Source organism: Aquarana catesbeiana, linkage group LG03, assembly GCF_042186555.1.
Source record: "Aquarana catesbeiana isolate 2022-GZ linkage group LG03, ASM4218655v1, whole genome shotgun sequence".
Taxonomy (NCBI): domain Eukaryota; kingdom Metazoa; phylum Chordata; class Amphibia; order Anura; family Ranidae; genus Aquarana; species Aquarana catesbeiana.
The window spans coordinates 249,440,552-249,460,302 of record NC_133326.1 but is presented as its reverse complement, the minus strand read 5'-3'; the positions used below and the strand labels follow the sequence as shown (position 1 = coordinate 249,460,302).

The 19,751-nt window shown below is 41.4% G+C and overlaps 1 protein-coding gene across 3 annotated transcripts in view; it reads right to left on the bottom strand.

The window, feature by feature from the left end:
* Positions 1–19,751, bottom strand: part of ANO6 (anoctamin 6) — a 179,545-nt gene that overhangs the window by 94,137 nt on the left and 65,657 nt on the right. For all 3 annotated transcript variants that reach the window (XM_073619954.1, XM_073619955.1, XM_073619953.1), the window contains exon 3: positions 14,682–14,819. In XM_073619954.1, the coding sequence (XP_073476055.1) occupies positions 14,682–14,819 (138 nt within the window). The remainder of the gene's footprint in view (positions 1–14,681; positions 14,820–19,751) is intronic.

Below are 19,751 nucleotides of genomic sequence, written 5' to 3'. Positions count from 1 at the left end.
AGCTAAATAAAGTCACGAAAATTCTCGTACGACAAAAAAAAAAAAAAAAAAAAAATCGGAAGTGATGTCATGTGTTGTAATGTATTTGTATTTTATTTTCGGACGACAACTATACTGACTTAACGAAAATCGTACGATCTGGTATCGTACGAGGAAAATTTTTGTGCATGTCCGATCGAATAATATCGGATGAGTGGTCGTGATCGGCTGTCGAAACTAGTGTACACATGATCCACATATCGTAGGATCCTTCCTCGGACGACTCTTTTTGTATGATATTCGGATTGTGTGTACAGGCCATTAGGGTATTAGGTCCTGGACTGAATATTAGTGGTAGTAGTCATCCACCTGTGGCAAGGAAAGCAGGTGACAGCATCTATTAATTACATTTAGAGCACTTTTCTACTAAACCAGATATTTTTCATAACCAAAGAAAATCCCAGCGTGGTCCTACCTTATAGATCAAAGTTTAATTATTTTAGTTAGAGACCCTGTCACCAACCTAAAGATGCAGGTAAAAACACAGAAAAATAAAAGCATTTTAAATGCAGTGTTTCTCCTAAACAATATTTTTATCCAGTTACAATACCTGTTTGAACTTGCTAGCAAATTAGAAGTCCTCTGGAAGAGTCAATTCCCTAGCATAGTCACAGGTGCCCCTCCCCTCTTCCATGTCATAGCCCTCTGCTCCTCCGGGGCAGTCCACTTACTGTCTGTGCTGACCCAGCTCCCCCATCTTTCACTTTCCTAAATATCCTTTTATGTAACTGCCAAGGAAGAAGCGTGTAAGATTACCAACTTTGAGTCTGCTGGTATCACATCTAAAATAGTGGCACTCAGCAGCAGTTCCAGGTCTTTTGGATGTCTACACAAGGGAGGTGTTACAGGTAAATATAAAATACATATAATTCTATGGGAAGATGATTGTTGTTGTAATGGATGCTTTGGGGAGTCTCTTTAAAGATTACAGACTGCAAAAAGGATGCCCATCCCCACCGAAGCATTGTCACCAATAATTTTTTTTTAAATGATCCATGCTGACAACTTCATGAAATGATGATCATGTGCTTTTAATATAACGCCAATCGTCTTCCCCAACTCATTATTGATGTAGTAGTGTATTACAGAAAGGTTTTAAAAAGTTCTTATAGAATTTCTAAATAATGTATCCTTGGCAGGGTAACAAATATTACCACTCAAGTTCACGAGCTGCATATATTTTCAGGTTACTAGTTTGTGGGCCAAATCCCATTAACGATTATGTCATGTTTAAGGAGGCCAAGCCCAGCTTTACCATTTATAAAATAGGATAGAGTAGAATGGTGTAAAAAATTTAAAGGGTATATGAATTGCTTTGGATGCCATAATTTGCACATTTATATAATCACAATATAACCCTTGCCAGGGTGTAACTACAAATCTCAGCAAAAGTGTGATTGTGCACTCCCCCAAAACATGCTGGCCCATTAGTAAATTTTATCTGTGGTAATAGGCTAGTGGCCTATTACACATCTGATATTGGCCCCCTTTAGGATTACCTATGTAGCGCCCTGCTCCTGAAGAGCAGACGCTATTCTTTTGAAATTTAAAATTAGTTGAAGCTACAGTTAGGCTCAACTTATTATTGCCTAAATTTAATGGTTTCTGTACCAGTTTGGCTGGACTGTGCAGATTTCCATCCAACCATGGGTGGTGCTGTCACCATTGGTGGATGTGGGAAATACAGTCTGGTCAAACATATTGACTACTCTTTGCTCAGAAGCTATTCGGTGGAAGTGGTTCACACGCCGGACATTCTGGGTAGGGGTATTTAAGGAACAGACACCATCTTTTCTAGGTTTGCGCTTTCTGACCCCCGAGCCTGGGGGGGGGGATTTCCCTATCTCATGGCCCTCCTGGCCTGGGAGACTACGGTCCCTTAAAGTTCTGCCTTGAGGTCGGCAGACCTAAGACCCAGCTACTAAAGGAAGGATCAGAGCCTTAGTGGCCTATTGGTCCGAATGATGGTCTCTTTGCTGTCTGGCCTGCGGGAAGAAGCAAGGGATTGCAGTGACCAGGGGAGGACTCTTCGGGAGAGGACCGAGCATAAGGCTGGTATCTTGAGAAGAGCCTGGGAACTCAGTCGGAGACACATCTTGGATCAAACACAGCAGTCAGTTCATTATTATTATTATTATTATTATTATTATTATACAGGATTTATATAGCACCAACACTTTACGCAGCGCTTTACAACATTAGGGAGGACAGTACAAGTACAATACAATTCAATACAGGAGGAATGAGAGGGCCCTGCTCGTTAGAGCTTACAATCTAGGAGGGAGGGTCAAGTTATATAAAAGGGTAATAGCTGTGGGGGATGAGCTAATGGAGAAAATAATGCAGTTAGTTACATGGAGGCAGGATAGGCTTCTCTGAAGAGGAAAGTTTTCAGGGATCGCCTAAAAGTGGATAAATTTGGAGACAGTCTGACAGATTGGGGTAGGGAATTCCAGAGGATGGGAGAGGCTCGGGAGAAGTCCTGGAGGCGGATATGGGAGGAGGTGATGAGGGAGCTAGAGAGCAGGAGGTCCTGGGAGGAACGGAGAGGGCGATTAGGTTGGTATTTTGAGACTAGGCTAGTGATGTAGCTGGGGGCAGAGTTGTGGATGGCTTTGTAACTTATTGTTAGTATTCTGAATTTAATTTGTTGGGCGAGTGGCAGCCAATGGAGGGATTGGCAGAGAGGGGTAGCAGACAATGAGCGGTTTGTAAGGTGGATGAGTCTGGCAGCAGCATTCATGGTGGACTGAAGGGGGGATAGTCTACTTAAAGGTAAGCCAATGAGGAGGGAGTTGCAGCAGTCAAGGCGAAAGATAACCAGGGAGTGAATCAGGAGCTTTGTGGCTTCATTGGTTAGAAAGGGACGTAGTTTAGAGATGTTGTGGTGGTTGAGGCAGTGATTGGATGTGGGGCCAAAAGGAGAGTTCAGAATCCAGGATAACACCTAGTACCCTGACATGTGGGGACGGGTGGATGGTTGTGCCATTGCTCTTGACAGACAAGTCAGGGGAAGAGGCACGTGGGGGAGGAAATATTATAAGCTCGGTTTTGGACAAGTTACATAGTTACATAGTAGGTGAGGTTGAAAAAAGACACACGTCCATCAAGTCCAACCAGTATTACATTACATATCCCTGTATGTTGCGGTCATTCAGGTGATTATCTAATAGTTTCTTGAAGCTATCAATGCTCCCCATGAGACCACCGCCTGTGGAAGGGAATTCCACATCCTTGCCGCTCTTACAGTAAAGAACCCTCTACGTAGTTTAAAGTTAAACCTCTTTTCTTCTAATTGTAATGAGTGGCCCCGAGTCTTATTAAACTCTCTTCTGCGAAAAAGTTTTATCCCTATTGTGGGGTCACCTGTACAGTATTTGTAAATTGAAATCATATCCCCTCTCAAGCGTCTCTTCTCCAGAGAGAATAAGTTCAGCGCTCGCAACCTTTCCTCATAACTAAGATCCTCCAGACCCTTTATTAGCTTTGTTGCCCTTCTTTGTACTCGCTCCATTTCCAGGACATCCTTTCTGAGGACTGGTGCCCAGAACTGGACAGCATACTCCAGGTGCGGGCGGACCAGAGTCTTGTAGAGCGGGAGAATTATCGTTTTATCTCTGGAGTTGATCCCCCTTTTAATGCATGCCAATATTCTGTTTGCTTTATTAGCAGCAGCTTGGCATTGCATGCCATTGCTGAGCCTATCATCTACTAGGACCCCCAGGTCCTTTTCCATCCTAGATTCACCCAGAGGTTCTCCCCCCAGTGTATAGATTGCATTCATATTTTTGCCACCCAAATGCATTATTTTACATTTTTCTACATTGAACCTCATTTGCCATGTAGTTGCCCACCCCATTAATTTGTTCAGGTCTTTTTGCAAGGTTTCCACATCCTGCGGAGAAGTTATTGCCCTGCTTAGCTTAGTATCGTCTGCAAATACAGAGATTGAACTGTTTATCCCATCCTCCAGGTCGTTTATAAACAAATTAAATAGGATTGGTCCCAGCACAGAACCCTGGGGAACCCCACTACCCACCCCTGACCATTCCGAGTATTCCCCATATATCACCACCCTCTGAACACGCCCTTGTAGCCAGTTTTCAATCCATGTACTCACCCTATGGTCCATGCCAACGGACCTTATTGTGTACAGTAAACGTTTATGGGGAACTGTGTCAAATGCTTTTGCAAAATCCAGATACACCACGTCTACGGGCCTTCCTTTATCTAGATGGCAACTCACCTCCTCATAGAAGGTTAATAGATTGGTTTGGCAAGAACGATTCTTCATGAATCCATGCTGATTACTGCTAATGATATCGTTCTTATTAATAAAATCTTGTATATAGTCCCTTATCATCCCCTCCAAGAGTTTACAAACTATTGATGTTAGGCTAACTGGTCTGTAATTCCCAGGGATGTTTTTTGGGCCCTTTTTAAATATTGGTGCTACATTGGCTTTTCTCCAATCAGCTGGTACCATTCCAATCAATAGACTGTCTGTAAAAATTAGGAACAACAGTCTGGCAATCACCTGACTGAGTTCCCTAAGTACCTTCGGATGCAAGCCATCTGGTCCCGGTGATTTATTAATGTTAAGTTTCTCAAGTCTAATTTTAATTCCGTCCTCTGTTAACCATGGAGGTGCTTCCTGTGTTGTGTCATGAGGATAAACACTGCAGTTTTGGTTACTGAAGCCCCCCGATTCACTCGTGAAGACTGAGGAGAAGAATAAATTCAATACCTTTGCCATCTCCCCATCCTTTGTAACCAGATGTCCTTCCTCATTCTTTATGGGGCCAATATGGTCTGTCCTCCCTTTTTTACTGTTTACATACTTAAAGAATTTCTTGGGATTTTTTTTGCTCTCCTCCGCTATGTGTCTTTCATGTTCTATCTTAGCCGTCCTAATTGCACCCTTACATTTCTTATTGCATTCTTCATAAAGTCTGAATGCTGAGGATGATCCCTCAACCTTGTATTTTTGGAAGGCCTTCTCCTTTACTTTTATATGCATTTTTACATTGGAGTTAAGCCATCCAGGATTTTTGTTCGCTCTTTTAAATTTATTACCCAATGGGATACATTGGCTAATGCCCTTATTTAATATGCTCTTAAAGCAAACCCATCTCTCCTCCGTATTCTTTGTTCCTAATATTTTATCCCAATTTATGCCTTTTAGCAAGGTTTGTAGCTTAGGGAAGTTCGCTCTTTTGAAATTCAGTGTCTTTGTGTTCCCTTCATGTTTCCTATTTGTGTGATTTATACTGAAACTGATTGACCTGTGATCGCTGTTACCTAAATTGCCCCGTATTTCCACATCTGTGATCAGGTCTGTATTGTTGGTAATCAGTAGATCCAGTAATGTTTTATTTCTAGTTGGTGCGTCTACCATCTGACCCATAAAATTGTCCTGCAAGACATTAAGGAACTGGCGAGCCTTAAATGAATGCGCGGTTCCCTCCGCCCAGTCTATGTCTGCATAATTAAAATCCCCCATTATGATAACACTTCCCATCCTTGCTGCTAATCCAATTTGTGATAGGAGATCCGTCTCCACTTCCTCCCTCAGGTTAGGGGGCCTATAGCATACTCCCAGTATTATTTTCCCCTTAGCTTCATCCCTTTGGAGCTCTACCCATAAGGATTCCACCTCCTCTCTAGCTCCCTCAGTGATGTCATCTCTCACATTCGCTTGTACATTATTCTTGATATATAGGCATACCCCTCCCCCTTTTTTACCCTCTCTATCCTTGCGGTATAGGGTATACCCTTGAATGTTTGCCAGCCAATCATGAGAGCTGTTGAACCAGGTCTCTGAAATTCCCACAAAATCCAAATCCTCCTTGTACAACAGTATCTCTAGTTCACCCATCTTGTCCGCCATGCTCCTGGCATTGGTGAACATGCCACATAGTTTAGACCGGTCGCATATTGTCCTCGTATTGGGTGTTTCAAAATTGCAACTAGGACTTGCTACTATACTCACCTTGTGTTTTTGTGCTTTGGTTAACCTACCACTAATGCCCCCAATACTACCCTCTGGAATATCTTCCGCGCTGGCTATCACTGTCTCTGGACCCTCCCCCCATCGCCTAGTTTAAAAACCCCTCTAACTTTTTGGCCATCTTCATTCCCAGCAGATCTGCACCCTCCTCATTTAGGTGCAGTCCGTCCCTTCTATAGTACCGGTTACCGACTGAGAAGTCGGCCCAGTCCTCCAGGAACCCAAACCCCTCCTTACTACACCAGCTCTTCAGCCACTTGTTTACTTCCCTAATCTCCCTCTGCCTTTCTGGTGTGGCTCGATGTACCGGTAGTATTCCTGAGAATACTACCTTGGAGGTCCTTTTCCTCAATTTAGCACCTAAGTCCCTAAAATCGTTCTTTAGGACACTCCATCTGCCTCTGACTTTGTCATTGGTGCCAACGTGCACCATGACAGCCGGGTCTTCCCCAGCCCCTCCCAGTAATCTGTCCACAAGATCCGTGATGTGCCGAACCCGAGCGCCTGGTAGACAACATACTGTTCGGCGCTTCAGGTCTTGGTTACAGATTGCCCTCTCTGTCCTTCTAAGAATTGAGTCCCCTACCACCAGAATCTGTCTTTCCTTTCCCTTTGCTGCCCCCCCACTCTCACTGGAGGAGTTCTTCCCCTGGCAGCTAGGAGAGTCCCACATCTCCAGCAGTGCTGGTCCCTGACTGGTTTCACCAATGTCACTCAATGGAGCGTACTTATTGGGATGCTCCAGTCCTGGATCGGCCTCTCCGGCACTTCCCCCTCTACCCCTCCTGACTGTCACCCATCTACTCTTTGCTAGTGCCTGCACCTCTTTGTCTCCACCTGCCTCTGTGCTGGCCCCTGCCGGCACCTGCCGTGTACATTCCTGGCTCACCTTTAGTAAGTTGAGTTTGAGGAAGTGGTGTGACATTCATACAGATATGTCGGTTAGTAAGTTAGTGATGTGTGAGGAGACTAATGGAGTGAGTTGGGGGGTGGAGAGATAGATTTGTGTGTCGTCAGCGTAGAAATGATATTGAAAGCCGTGAGAGGCTATCAGCTGACCCAGGGAAGAGGTGTAGATAGAAAATAAAAGAGGTCTAAGAACAGAACCTTGGGGGACCCCGACAGAGAAGGGAAGAGGAGTGGAGAAAGTAGAATTGTAAGTGACACTGAAGGTGCGTTGGGATAGGTAGGATGAGAGCCACTGAAGAGCGCAGTCACGGAGACTGAGGGAGTAAAGTTTTTTGAGGAGGAGGGGGTGGTCAACCGTGTCAAAGGCAGCTGAAAGATCCAGAAGTAGGAGTACAGAATAATGGTTTTTGCAGTTAGTAGGTCATTTGTGAGTTTTAAAAGAGCAGTTTCTGTGGAGTGTTGAGGGCGAAATCCAGATTGAAGGGGATCAAGAAGGTTGTTTTTAATGAGGTGGTCACTCAGTTGGTTGTAAACCAGGCATTCAAGGAGTTTAGAGAAAAAGGGGAGCAAGGAGATAGGGCGTAGGTTGTTAAGATTGGTAGGGTCCAAGGACGGCTTTTTAAGTATGGGGGTGACCAGTGCGTGTTTTAGAGCATTGGGGAAGATGCCAGAGGTAAGGGAGAGATTAAAGATGTGGGTTAGAGAGTGTAGGATGGAGTCAGAGGGCGACCGTAGCATATGAGAGGGAATAGGGTCCAGGGGACAGGTGGTTAGGTGGGTGATAGAAAGGAGTTTAGCAACTTCTTCTGTAGTAGCAGATTTGAATAGGGGGAGTGTCAGTTGTACCTGTTGACATGGGGTCTTAGCTGGGGGAGATACCTGTAGAGTGGAGATTTCATTGCGGATTACATCAATCTTGTTTTTGAGTGGTTAGAGATCTCCTGGGTAGTGAGAGTCAGTGGGTGGAGGTGGTGGAGGACAAACTAGAGAGTTAAAGGCAGAGAAGAGTTTACGGGGACTGGATGAGAAGGTGTTAATAAGAGCTGTAAAATAGGTTTGCTTGGCAGTGTGGAGGAAAGAATAGTATTTTTGGAGGGCAGATTTGTATTGGTTGAAGTCTTTGAGAGACTTAGTCTTGTGCCACAGACGCTCAAGAGCGCGACTACGTTTTTTGAGAATGTTAGGGTCATCTGTTTGCCAGGGTTGTAAGGGTCGAGGCCTGATTCTGTGTGTAGTGAGGGGAGCAAGCTTGTCCAGGGTGGAGAACAGGGATTTATTGTAGATGGACGTGGCTTGGTTGGGGCAGGACAAGGTAGAGATTTTGTCATAGAGGTGGTCAGTAGCAGAATAGAGGAGAGAGGAGTTGAAGTTGTGAAAGTTTCTACGGGTGATGGTTAGGCGATTGGAGGGAAAGGTGGTGGAAGACAGGGGGAGAGAGAAACTAATAAGGTGATGGTCGGAGAGAGGAAAAGGATTGTTTGAGAAGTTGCATGGAGTGCATAGGTAGGAGAATACAAGGTCAAGGGTGTTGCCATCAGAGTGAGTAGAAGCCTGTACCCATTGTTTTAGGTAAAACGAAGAGGTTAGATTAAGAAGTTTAGAAGTAGCAGGAGTGTTTGTATTAGCAGGGATGTTGAAATCACAGAGAAGGATTGTGGGAATTTCCGAAGAGAGAAAGTAGGGTAGCCAGGCAGAAAACTCATCAAGGAAAGTTGATAATGGTCCAGGGGGCCGTTATAGATCACAGCAATTCTTAGGGAAGTAGGAGAGACTAGACGTATACAGTGGGCTTCAAATGATGAGAGAGAAAAAGATGGAGGAGAGTGAATAACCTGGAAGGTGCATTGGGGGGATAGGAGGAATCCCACTCCACCTCCCTTGCGTCCATTAGGCCTAGGGGAGTGAGTCCAGTGAAGGCCACCCTGGGATAGGGAAGCAGAAGGGGTGTCATATTCGTGGAGCCAGGTTTCGGTGAGAGCAAGTAGATTAAAGGAATTAGTGACAAAGAGGTCTTGAACAGCAGTGAGTTTGTTGCAGACAGAGTGGGTGTTCCAGAGGGCGCAGGAGAGAGGGAGGCTGGCGTTGGGAAGAAGAGGAGTAGAGACTAAATTGCATAGATTGTGACTACTGCCAGAGGGTGTAGGGTGATGGTGATGAGTGTGTTGGGCACAGTTAAATAAGGGAGGCCCAGGGTTTAGGGAAATATCTCCAGCGGTTAGGAGAAGCAGAAGAGTAAGGGAGGTAATATGAGAATACGATTTGTATGAGAGGACATGCTTCAGTATCCTGGGGGGTTTGTTAGCAAGTGGGCTTAGAGTTAGAAAGAGGTGATGAGTGCAGTAATAGGGGGAGGGGAGAAGTGAGGGTGATATGTACAGATTGTGGGGTGGAGCAGAGGGGTGAAGAAAAGAGAGTTTGAGGAGAGAGTCAGCAATTGTGAAAAGGAGGAGAGGTAAAGAGAGCATGTTTCAGAGAGGAAGGTGAGATAATTTGGATTTGAGGTCATCTGCAGTCTGTTGGGGTTTGCTTTGTGCAAATCGCTGAAGTGCAAGAGCAGAAGTGCCACTTATTTAAAGAACCCCACTTCTTTGGAAGAACCCCTGTATGTGCAGCCCCCTGTATGTGTTCCCACGTAAAGAAGGCCTTGTTTTTATACTGTGTGTTAGGTGTGGATAGAATCTGGCAAGTAATCAATTAAGAGGGGATATTAGGAACACAGCTAGCAGAGCATAACTTTCACGCCACAATCAAACTGCAAGGGGACTAAAAGGCCAAAATTGTAAAGATAAGGGAACTCATAATTTAGGTAAGACTTAATGGCTAAATAAACATTGAAATAATGTGAGCATGGCTACAGATGGAGTTGAAACAGTGGTGACAAACACAGATTTACCAAATATGCATTTGAGCAGTCAGTCAATGTTCAGTTTAAGGTGTATGGAGGTATAAACGCAGGTTTACCAAATATGCATTTGAGCAGTCAGTCAATGTTCATTCATTCAAGTTCATTCAAGACTGTAAGGTCTGTGACAGAGACCGTGTAGATCACCACAATTAGTTCACTCAAGATTGTAAGGTCTGTGGCAGAGACCGTGTTCGAGCATTGCATCGGCTGCTAGGTCAGTGAGAGAGGCCTATCCAGTGGTTGCTGAATCCAGCTGTGGAAGTGCTATTCGCTGGATATAGAAGTTACCTCAAACCGCAAGATCCAAGGTACCTGAATCCCTTTTCACCCTCTACCTCACTATTGCATATGTTGTTACTGAATAAAACTTGGAAAAAAGGACTAAGTGTTGGAGCCAGTGTTTCATATGAGCGAGTGATAAGTACCCCTAGGATGAACACTGTGAAGATGGTAACGGTAAGCCCGAAAGAACATTTTTAGCAGTTGCTACGGGGTTTTAAAGAAAAGAAATAGCTCTGCTACACCTATTAAATACATTTTTATAAATATTGGTGAACAGGTACTTGTATAGCACTCCTAAACATTGGTGTCCAGTTCTACTAAAGCTGATCCCAGTCACATCATGCACATGACTGCCTGGCAAGGTCGCTTGATTGACTGAAAAAAAATCCATGCAAGGTCTGCTTTCTTTTTGTCACAGTTTCCACCAATACCCGTTTCATCCACCAATGCCATAAAAACATCCTGGGGTGAGCTTTATTTCACAAACCCTTTACTGACCCCAACAGGGCGATCACTCTTAGGTCCCATAGCAGTCACATGAGATGCTATAGCTATAGTTTCCCCTTGCCATATAAATTAAAACAAAATAAAAACGGATATTAAATAAAATGTAGTTTTCTCACTGGACCCTGTACGCAAAGTTTTACATCCATAGCTCCACTCCTTTCTATTATTTTTAAAATAATATTAAAACTCCTAATTTCTAGAGATATCCAGATGTGTTGCCCTTGGAAATGTGACCGGTATTTAGAAATAAATAGCTGTATGATAAAATACCTCTCCTACTATATCAAACCTTGTACTTTCCCTCATTTTATGACCCGAGATTTAATAGGAGTCACAGAACCCCTAGTAAATTTGAAAGATGGCCCTATACACCCCATTAGTCACTTAGAGAAAGCCATGCTGTACAAACTATCCATCTGGAGGACGCATAGCTCCTGAGAATAACTGCTTCTGTCATTTACTGCTAACTTCCCTTACAGTCATGCTGACTCTACAGTGCATGTCCAAGATGTTCTGCTTACTACAGCAGCAAATCAGTCCTGGAACATGTAATGGCTCTGCCCAGGCAGGGGGATGTATGTATAAAGGGCTCTACATTCATGTCATGTGGGAAGAGTTATAACCCTTAGCTTATAGAATGAATGAGAGGGTGATCTACTCAGAAATATAATAAAATGTATACCAAGTTAAAAATGCTTGCAACATACTGCTTTGCTGAGAAAGAGATGCTCTGCAAGAATGGGACTAAATGAAAATACTGGCCAATGCAGAACAATGCATGGAAACAGAAAAAGTGGGACTGAGTCGTTTATGCCAACATATGTTTAATATGGGTCCGTTTTAATGGGTCAGTGCAACCAAAAGTTTTTGTTTTGTGTACCTATAGGTAAGCCTATAATAAGGATTACCCATAGGTACTGTAAACATCTCCTAAACTTGCACCGTTTCGGAGACTTACTATATATTGCGCTGATTACGTCATTGGTGCATGCGCTCTTAAGGAATGGCCGCCCATGCTGTTTCTTCAGGGCCCTGTCCCGTGATCGGTGGCTCCTGCGGAAGGGACATCATCGTGGCTCCAGCCAATCACAGTGCTGGAGCTCACGAACCCGGAAGAAACACCGTAGAAGATGTGAGCTGTCCAGGGCTTTTTTTCTCAAACAATAGGTGCTGGAACTCAACCACGACCCCCCAAAACCGCTCCCCTACACACACCCTCCAAATCACATCAAATAGTGGATGTGGTCAGTCAAATTTCATGAACAGTATTGGGGATCTTATAGGTCATTAAATACCAGGATTGCATTACACACACAGTGCAGAGCTGTCACTTGTAAACACAAAAGTCTGTTTTTTGTGTTTACAAGTGATAGTGGCGGGCAGGGAGCAGAGGGTCTGAGCCAGAGGTGGTGGAACTGAGTTCCACCAAGTTCCCCCTGAAAAAAAGCCCTGGAGCTGTCTCAGCGGTGTGCGGGCACCACTAAGAGGGCTTCATTCTAAGGTATGTATTTTATAATGAGCTAGTATGCAATGCATACTAGCTCATTGTGCCTTTGTCTTATAGGTTAGGTTTTTTTTAGGGGGTTTACAACCTCTTTAAGAAACTGACCATCGGCTTAAAGCAGGGTATACACTAGTAAAATTTTGTGCAACATTTTTCCCTGTACACACTGCCTACTTTGACCGGCGGCTGCGGAAAAAATGCTGCAAAATTGTGCTTCCGCGTTCAGGAGAGGGAGGTTGAAGCTCATCTAAACACAGTAGATCCTAAACTCTGGTAAAAGCCTATGTGTACATGCACATGTGGAGTTGAGTTTAGGGGCTTTGGCAAAAAAATGCCAAAAGTTCGTAAGCTCAAGTTTAGGAGCTGTAGTGTACTGAAGCCTTAGAATGTTCATTTATTTTTCAAATCATTCGTGGAGTCAAATAAACATACATTTTTGACTGCAGTGACAAGAAAATTCGAAGGCGCAAGATGGAAAATTTTTCTTGAACCTACAGTGTATGGGGTTTTTGTTTGGTAAAGTCCTTTCAATCCAAATTTGAATGCATTGGCAACATCGGTACAAATTTCCCAAAGAATATTCATTCGAAATTCTACTACTGTATACTCAGCCTAACTCTTCATTATCTACCAAAATTAAAGTATACATTTTGAGTAAACTAAATCTGTGCTAAAAGGGAACAGTATGTTCCAACTCCTAAGAGCCCAACCTGTGGGTTAGAATCCCAAAGGCATCTCACAGCAGATTTTTGGGACTCTAAATGTTATCTATAACATTGATTCAAGCTGCTATGATATACTTAATAGTTTTTTATAGGGTTCAAAACCAATGACAGGCTGACAGCTGGTATTTCACAGAATGCCACACTGACATTTTGGAGCCACAACATAAAAAAGTTAAAGTGGTTCTATAGTGAGAACGTTTTTTTTTAACTTAATGCAATACCCGCATCAAGGTAAAAAACTCTAAATGCCATCTGCAGCAGTGCTGCTCTTTCTCCTTGGTCTCACAGGGCATATTGATAGTAGCAGGAGTCATTTGCTCCTGCTACTGTCAATCAAATCATGTGAGGTGGGAACAGGGGGCAGGGCTGAGCCGCATTGTGTGTCTATAGATGCACACAGCCTGGCTCGGGAGCGAGCCTACATGTCTGCCCCTAAAGCAAGCGGCTTGCTATGGGGGCAGACACTAAAGAGAAAGAGCCTAGAGTGCCAGCAAGAGACTACAGAAGCAGTTCGGGACTTTTCTGTGCAATACAAATGCATAGGGTAGGCAAGTATGAACCTTTTTTATTTATTTTGGGTAAAACATTGGAGCCTTTACAATCACTTTAAAATACATCTAAAAAGGACAATTTTTTTGTGAATAGAATAGGATAGTGGATAGTGCTAGAACCTCTTCCAGCTTATTATTATCTGTGTCACTGCCTGGGAGATTCATTCTCTCTATTTGTTCTGGTAATCATTGTCACAAACACTAAAAGTGAGGGGAAAATCTTAAATTCTGAGTTGTCACTTTAGCAAGAATAAAAAGGGGAAATCTTCCAATGGGGACACTTGTTCTGTGTAAAAGAGATTTCCATTAGCATAGAAAGATGTCTCACTTCTTACGTCTCAAGACAGAAGTAAAGGAAAGTGTCTCCAGTGGGATACAGACAGTACAATTTAAAAAAAAAATAAAAAATAAAATAAAAACACCTTTAGATATATGCTCTGCTCAAACCTGCCTTATTTAAAAAGAAATTTTCTACACAATGTAAGATTTGTTTTTTTCCCATGAAAGCAAATTTTTTTTCTGTGGAAAATACACCTTCCTAACATTAGTCACTGGTGGATTGTAAAACTGAAAGAATTCCATAAATATGACTCATAAACATAGCTCATGAAAAATAAAAACTGGACTAGCCTGAGCCCATGTTACACAGGTTATCTGAGGAGTATCATGTAGAACAGTTAAAGAATTTCATGTATCTGGAAATACATTACAAACTTACTGTATGAGTGATGTGGATTTTTGGTTTGTTAATCAGGGATATCAGCATGCCATGAGTCAGGAATAAAAAATGTCATATTTGTTAAAGGCCAATTAGAGTGTACCAAAGAGGGAGGTGTAAAAAAAAACAAAAAAAAAACAAAAAACCAAAAAAAAAAACCCTTTGGTAGCGCATTTTTTTTTTTTTCAAAAAAGCTTTAACTGAGCCAGAAAGATGCATTGTGCAAGTCGCCCATTACCAGACCATGCTCCTCCTCCACTTACACATTCTTCCAGAGACCCCACAAGCCTCTAAACTTGGGGTATGTAAAATGGGCAACACTGAGCTCACATTGTGCCTCGATTTTTCCTAATTCACCTTTGGTCAATGTAGGTTCCCAACACATATACCGGCCATCGGTAAGGTGTGGAAAACGATGGACCAAAGCTCGACCCTCTGAGTGCTGGCTGGTATATGGTCCACTTTAAGTCACACAGCTAAGAGTTTTGATAGACAGTTCTCTATGAATCTAACTGAATCCATAAAACATACCTTCTGTTTCAGATAAAAATTTTTCTTTGCAGTCTTGGCATTCTCCTTCAGGCTCTCATCTTCATATACTAAAACATAATCAATACGTCTTTGATCATCGTTGAAACATAACGATTCATAGTTCTGATTAAACTCAACCTAGAAATAAAAAAATATATATATATTTTATTAGAAAAAGTACAATAAACGATCTATAAAATATACAGAAAAATGTGTTATATTTACACACAGGTAAAGTATTTGTTTAGATCAGTAGCTTTAAGTACTTTATAGGTTAGATCCTAGAGAATATATACAGGCCAACATCAAGTATAGATGTCACTGCCATACTTCCTTTAAGAGTGGGACTCGCACACCTACATAGGAGGGATTTACTAAACCTGGAGCACTCAGAATCTGGTGCAGCTGTGCATGGTAGCCAATCAGCTTCTAACTTCACCTTGTTCAATTAAGCTTTGACAATAAAAGCTGGAAGCTGATTGGTTTCTTTTCAGAGCTGCACCAGATTTTGCATGCTCCAGTTTTAATAAATCTCTCCCATTGCACAGTACTAGTATTGTACATTGACTTATACATGTACACATGTGTAAGTCTGCCAACAAGACTGTCTAGAGATATGACTGTCATATTCTTTTTCCACATTATATTGATGTTAAGGGAGGATCATTGTACTCGAGAGATGGTTATTTATATAGCATAAGTGACAGCAAGATTCATCATTGCCTACGATTGTTTATTAAAGATTGTGATTGGAAGTTTTAACATATCAAACCAGAAATGCCATATGATGGAATTGAAACTTGGCAACACGGCATCTGCTGGCCACTATTTGGGTGAACTATAATTCAATGAGCTCTGCCGAAGTACAAGGGGACATAGTCCATATTTCTATGCCTTACCAATACATGGTCAATCTGTATTGGGGTTTCAACTGAGCTTGTTTGTTACTTTGCAAGATTAAATTATTAAATCCTTCCTCACTATGTAAACCACTTCCCCCCCCAAAAAAAAACAAACAAACTATGTATCCTACAGTATCGATGCCTAAAGGTGCAAATCAACCACAAAATCTCCTACAGGCAACGCACACAAAACTAGCAAAAACACAATCTAATAACAAATATAAGCAACATTGCAGTGTAACAAACACAGAATAAAATTCTACAAACAATGCTGAGTATTCTGTTCAAAAACAAGTTTTCATAGATGAGAAACGAAAAACAATGTTTTTACCATCCTATTGAAAAGCTGTGAGAAACCAAAGTTCAGATAAAATCCTTAATCCCCCCCCCTGTAAAAATATAGAGAATGTAAAAACCTTCTCTTCTCACAGACACGTGTTATGTCAACAGTGTCTTAGGCGTTTTGTTCAAAAGTTCAGTAGCCAGGCTGTCTTAAAACAAAGTGTGAATTTATTTGGTCACACTTGGCAACAACTTGAAAATATATACAAAGTTAAATTCTTCTTACAGCTTGATGTAGTAAAACAAAAGATAATAGGAACAAAAACTTGTATCAAGAAAGTTCAAGAGATGTTTCAGCTCCGTCTGTGCTTCTCTATGTCAGAGAGATGTCTGCTCTGGCAGCTGTTTATGAGGTAGGCTGTATATAGGCCTAATGTAAACAAAATGTCTTCTTCAGTGTAAGGATGCGTGTGTCCTTCTTTGTGTGTGTGTAATAGTAGTGAAGTCCTTCTGTGTGTGAGTGAAGGACATGTGTTGTGTGTGTAGTGTGTCGTGCCGTGTGTGTAGTGAAGTGTGTGACTCTAGCATTGTGTCACACTGTTTTTTATACAATCTCAAATCTACTAGTCAGCAAGCTATAGCCATATATAGCTAGAACTAAATATGAAATTATCATATTCGTGATTATTCTAAATATTCTCTTTGCCAACAGCTGACACGTCTCTTAAGCTTCTTTGATTGTCAGTAACACACAACAGATTCTTATAAAAAACTCAAGGTGAATGACCTTTCCAAATAGCCGAATTCTTGTAATGGATATACTTTAAGCTACAGAAATGCTATTCTGTACCAAACTTACAAATGCATAATAAACTATAATTGGATATATATATAAATATATATTACTTCACACAAACTCAATTTAGCTAACTAATTAAATAACTATATCAAATAACTAACTATATTATAGATAATATATGTTTTTACTTTTAAAAAGATCTTTACAATAAAGTCTATGACAGATACTCTGAGTATATTCTTATCTGTGAAACCACTGACCTACTGACCTTTAGTCATTAACTCTGTACATGGAGAACAACTGGTACAAAAATGACATGCACACAACCTAGCTATTTCAAGATTCGTCTTATGCTGAGCTGAGTGAGCTTTTTCAATGTCAAAGCATAAAAGGGAACTCAGACTGCATACTTATAGATCTTGATTACAAAGCCAAATTAATATAATTATTCTATACCCCCCAAAAAAAAAAAACACCCAGTTGATCCTCAATTAACAATGTTTTTAATGATCCTTTCACCTGTCATTTCAGATTACACTAACAAAGCTTGTATCTCCTTCTCCCGATTAGAACAATCTACCAAAACAACATCTGAAGCCGCAGCAATCCTCAACTCGTTTCCTTCATGGCTCCAAAAATAAACCCAGATGGATGGGTGGATCCGACCTCAGAAAGACTCACATGTAATACCATCACCATAAATTTTACAGACTTCTAGTGTGACTCCAAAGACACTCTGTAGAATAAAGTTGGCAATAGACAGGCACAACAAACATGCACCACTGGCCGCTCTGTTACTTCCGGCACAGCAATTGGCCTTGGACAGCAATTGGTTAAATAAATCCAATAAGGCAGGCCATACATGGGTCAAATTTCCAAAGAATTTTCTTTCAAAAATCGGATCTAAGTATTTTTGTTCGTATTTTGCACCATTAGTGGGCTGCAGCAATAGCCGAATTTCGTGCGGCAATCAAATTTGAGTAATCGGATTTTTTGAAAAACAAACGATTTTCTAATCAATGATGGGGGAATCATGCAAGAAATGTAATCGAAAAAGAAGTGCGCATGTGCAAGAAAAGTATATTCCAGGAAAGAAAAAAAGATTCCCAGACACAAAAATTATTTTCTGTAGCAACATGAGGTGAAATCGAAGGCTTGGTTGGCCGAATTTCGAAATCAATGGTGGCATCATCGGATCACAAAACGCACAAATTTTCTGATTTTCAAAAGAAAATTCTTTCGAAATTCCACTATGTATGGCCAGCCGTAGGTATTTAGAAACGACTGTAAAAAGTTATGTTAAAAGAATGGAGAAAAAAAGATCAAAACTAAAGAATGGTTGCAAAACTGATTTCCAACTACTCAATGGTTTGGGAGCTGCAATTAATGTGTACAACATCAATACAAAAAAATATGGTGAAAAGAATAAAAAAATCGTGCTACCCATAAACACCTAACCAAAAATTAAATGTGAACCAAATCTATATAAAGCCCTAAATAGGAATGATCAACAGTATGAATAATGAATATAAAAAATAAATGATTAAATAAAAATCACCAATAGCTGATTAAATAAAAAACCAACATTAATAACGAGTCCATGTGAGATGAATTGATAGAAGTAAACATCAATAATAAATAAATAAAAAACCATAAGTGCACAAAATTAGATTAATTTTAAAAAACATAACATGAACAAATAAAAAATGCACCAGTGCATTGTGAAGTGAAGTCCATAAATTATAGAAAATGCTGTCCTCAAAAATCTGTGAATAAAAAGAAAGGCTGTGTAGAATCTACCGCCAATTCAGCAGGAATGGGCCCTTACCAGAACGTTATGATCCCCCATTACAGAGGATCAAAGAGAGCATGCATTAGACCACAAATGGGCTCTACAGGACAGCAGCCACAATCACAGGTTCTGGAACACCCTCTCACAACCAATCATCGTGTAGGTACCATGGTACATAGAAAAAATAAGCACTCCAAATAGTGTAAAAACCCAACAAGTTTATTATCAAAAAAAGTAATGCACTTACGTTGTAGAAAAAGAAAGGCATGAAGTCTGGTGCGCCGGCCGGAGCACAAGCAGACAGCCCGTTCCTTCTGGATGTACGAAAGGAGCACAAGGTGACGTCAGCGCGTTGCTCCGTCCTACGCGTTTAGTAATAAGTGGACGCGTAGGACGTACGATGTAAGTTATTATGAAACGCGTAGGACAGAGCGCTGATGTCACCTCGTGCTCCCTCCATACATCCATAAGGAACGGGCTGCCTGCTTGTGCTCTGGCCAGCGCACCAGACTTTATGCCTTTCTTTTTCTACAACATTGTAAGTGCATTACTTTTTTAATAATAAACTGTTGTTGGGTTTTTACACTATTTGGAGTGCTTATTTTTTCTATGTACCACGTTACCTACATGATGATCTGATTGGTTGTGAGAGGGTGTTCCAGAACCTGTGATCGTGCCTGCTATCCTGTAGAGCCCATTTGTGGTCTAATGCATGCTCTCTTTGATCCTCTGTAATGGGGGATCATAACGTTCTGGTAAGGGCCCATTCCTGCTGAATTGGTGGATTCTACACAGCCTCTCTTTTTTTCACAGATTTTTGATGACAGCATTTTTTATAATTCATGGACTTCACAGTGCACTGGTGCATTTTTTTATTTGTTCATGTTATGTTTTTTAAGATTAATTTAATTTGTGCACTAAAAGGTATGTGTATTGTAATGTATAAATTCCACTTACACAGTCCATTCTGAGATAGAGCACTGTGTAAATCCCACTGTGAGCATAGTAGTACCATTAGCAGCCAACTTCCAGTGCCTGCACATTATTTGAATTGAAGTGGTCAGCTCTCACAGTGGGGTTTTCACAGTCTCGTACTTCAGAAAGTATAGAGCAGTGGAAAGTGCCTTCCCGAGTCCCATTTAAAAAAATAGTGGCTGGAGTATCTTCAACAAGAAAAGCTGTCAGGATACAAATATTGGAGGTGCTATTGCTGGCCTTGCTTTGAAGGTTCATGCACCGAAGACCATTATACTGCTCCTTGCTTTACAACTTAGTGATCCGATAAACCAAGCTGT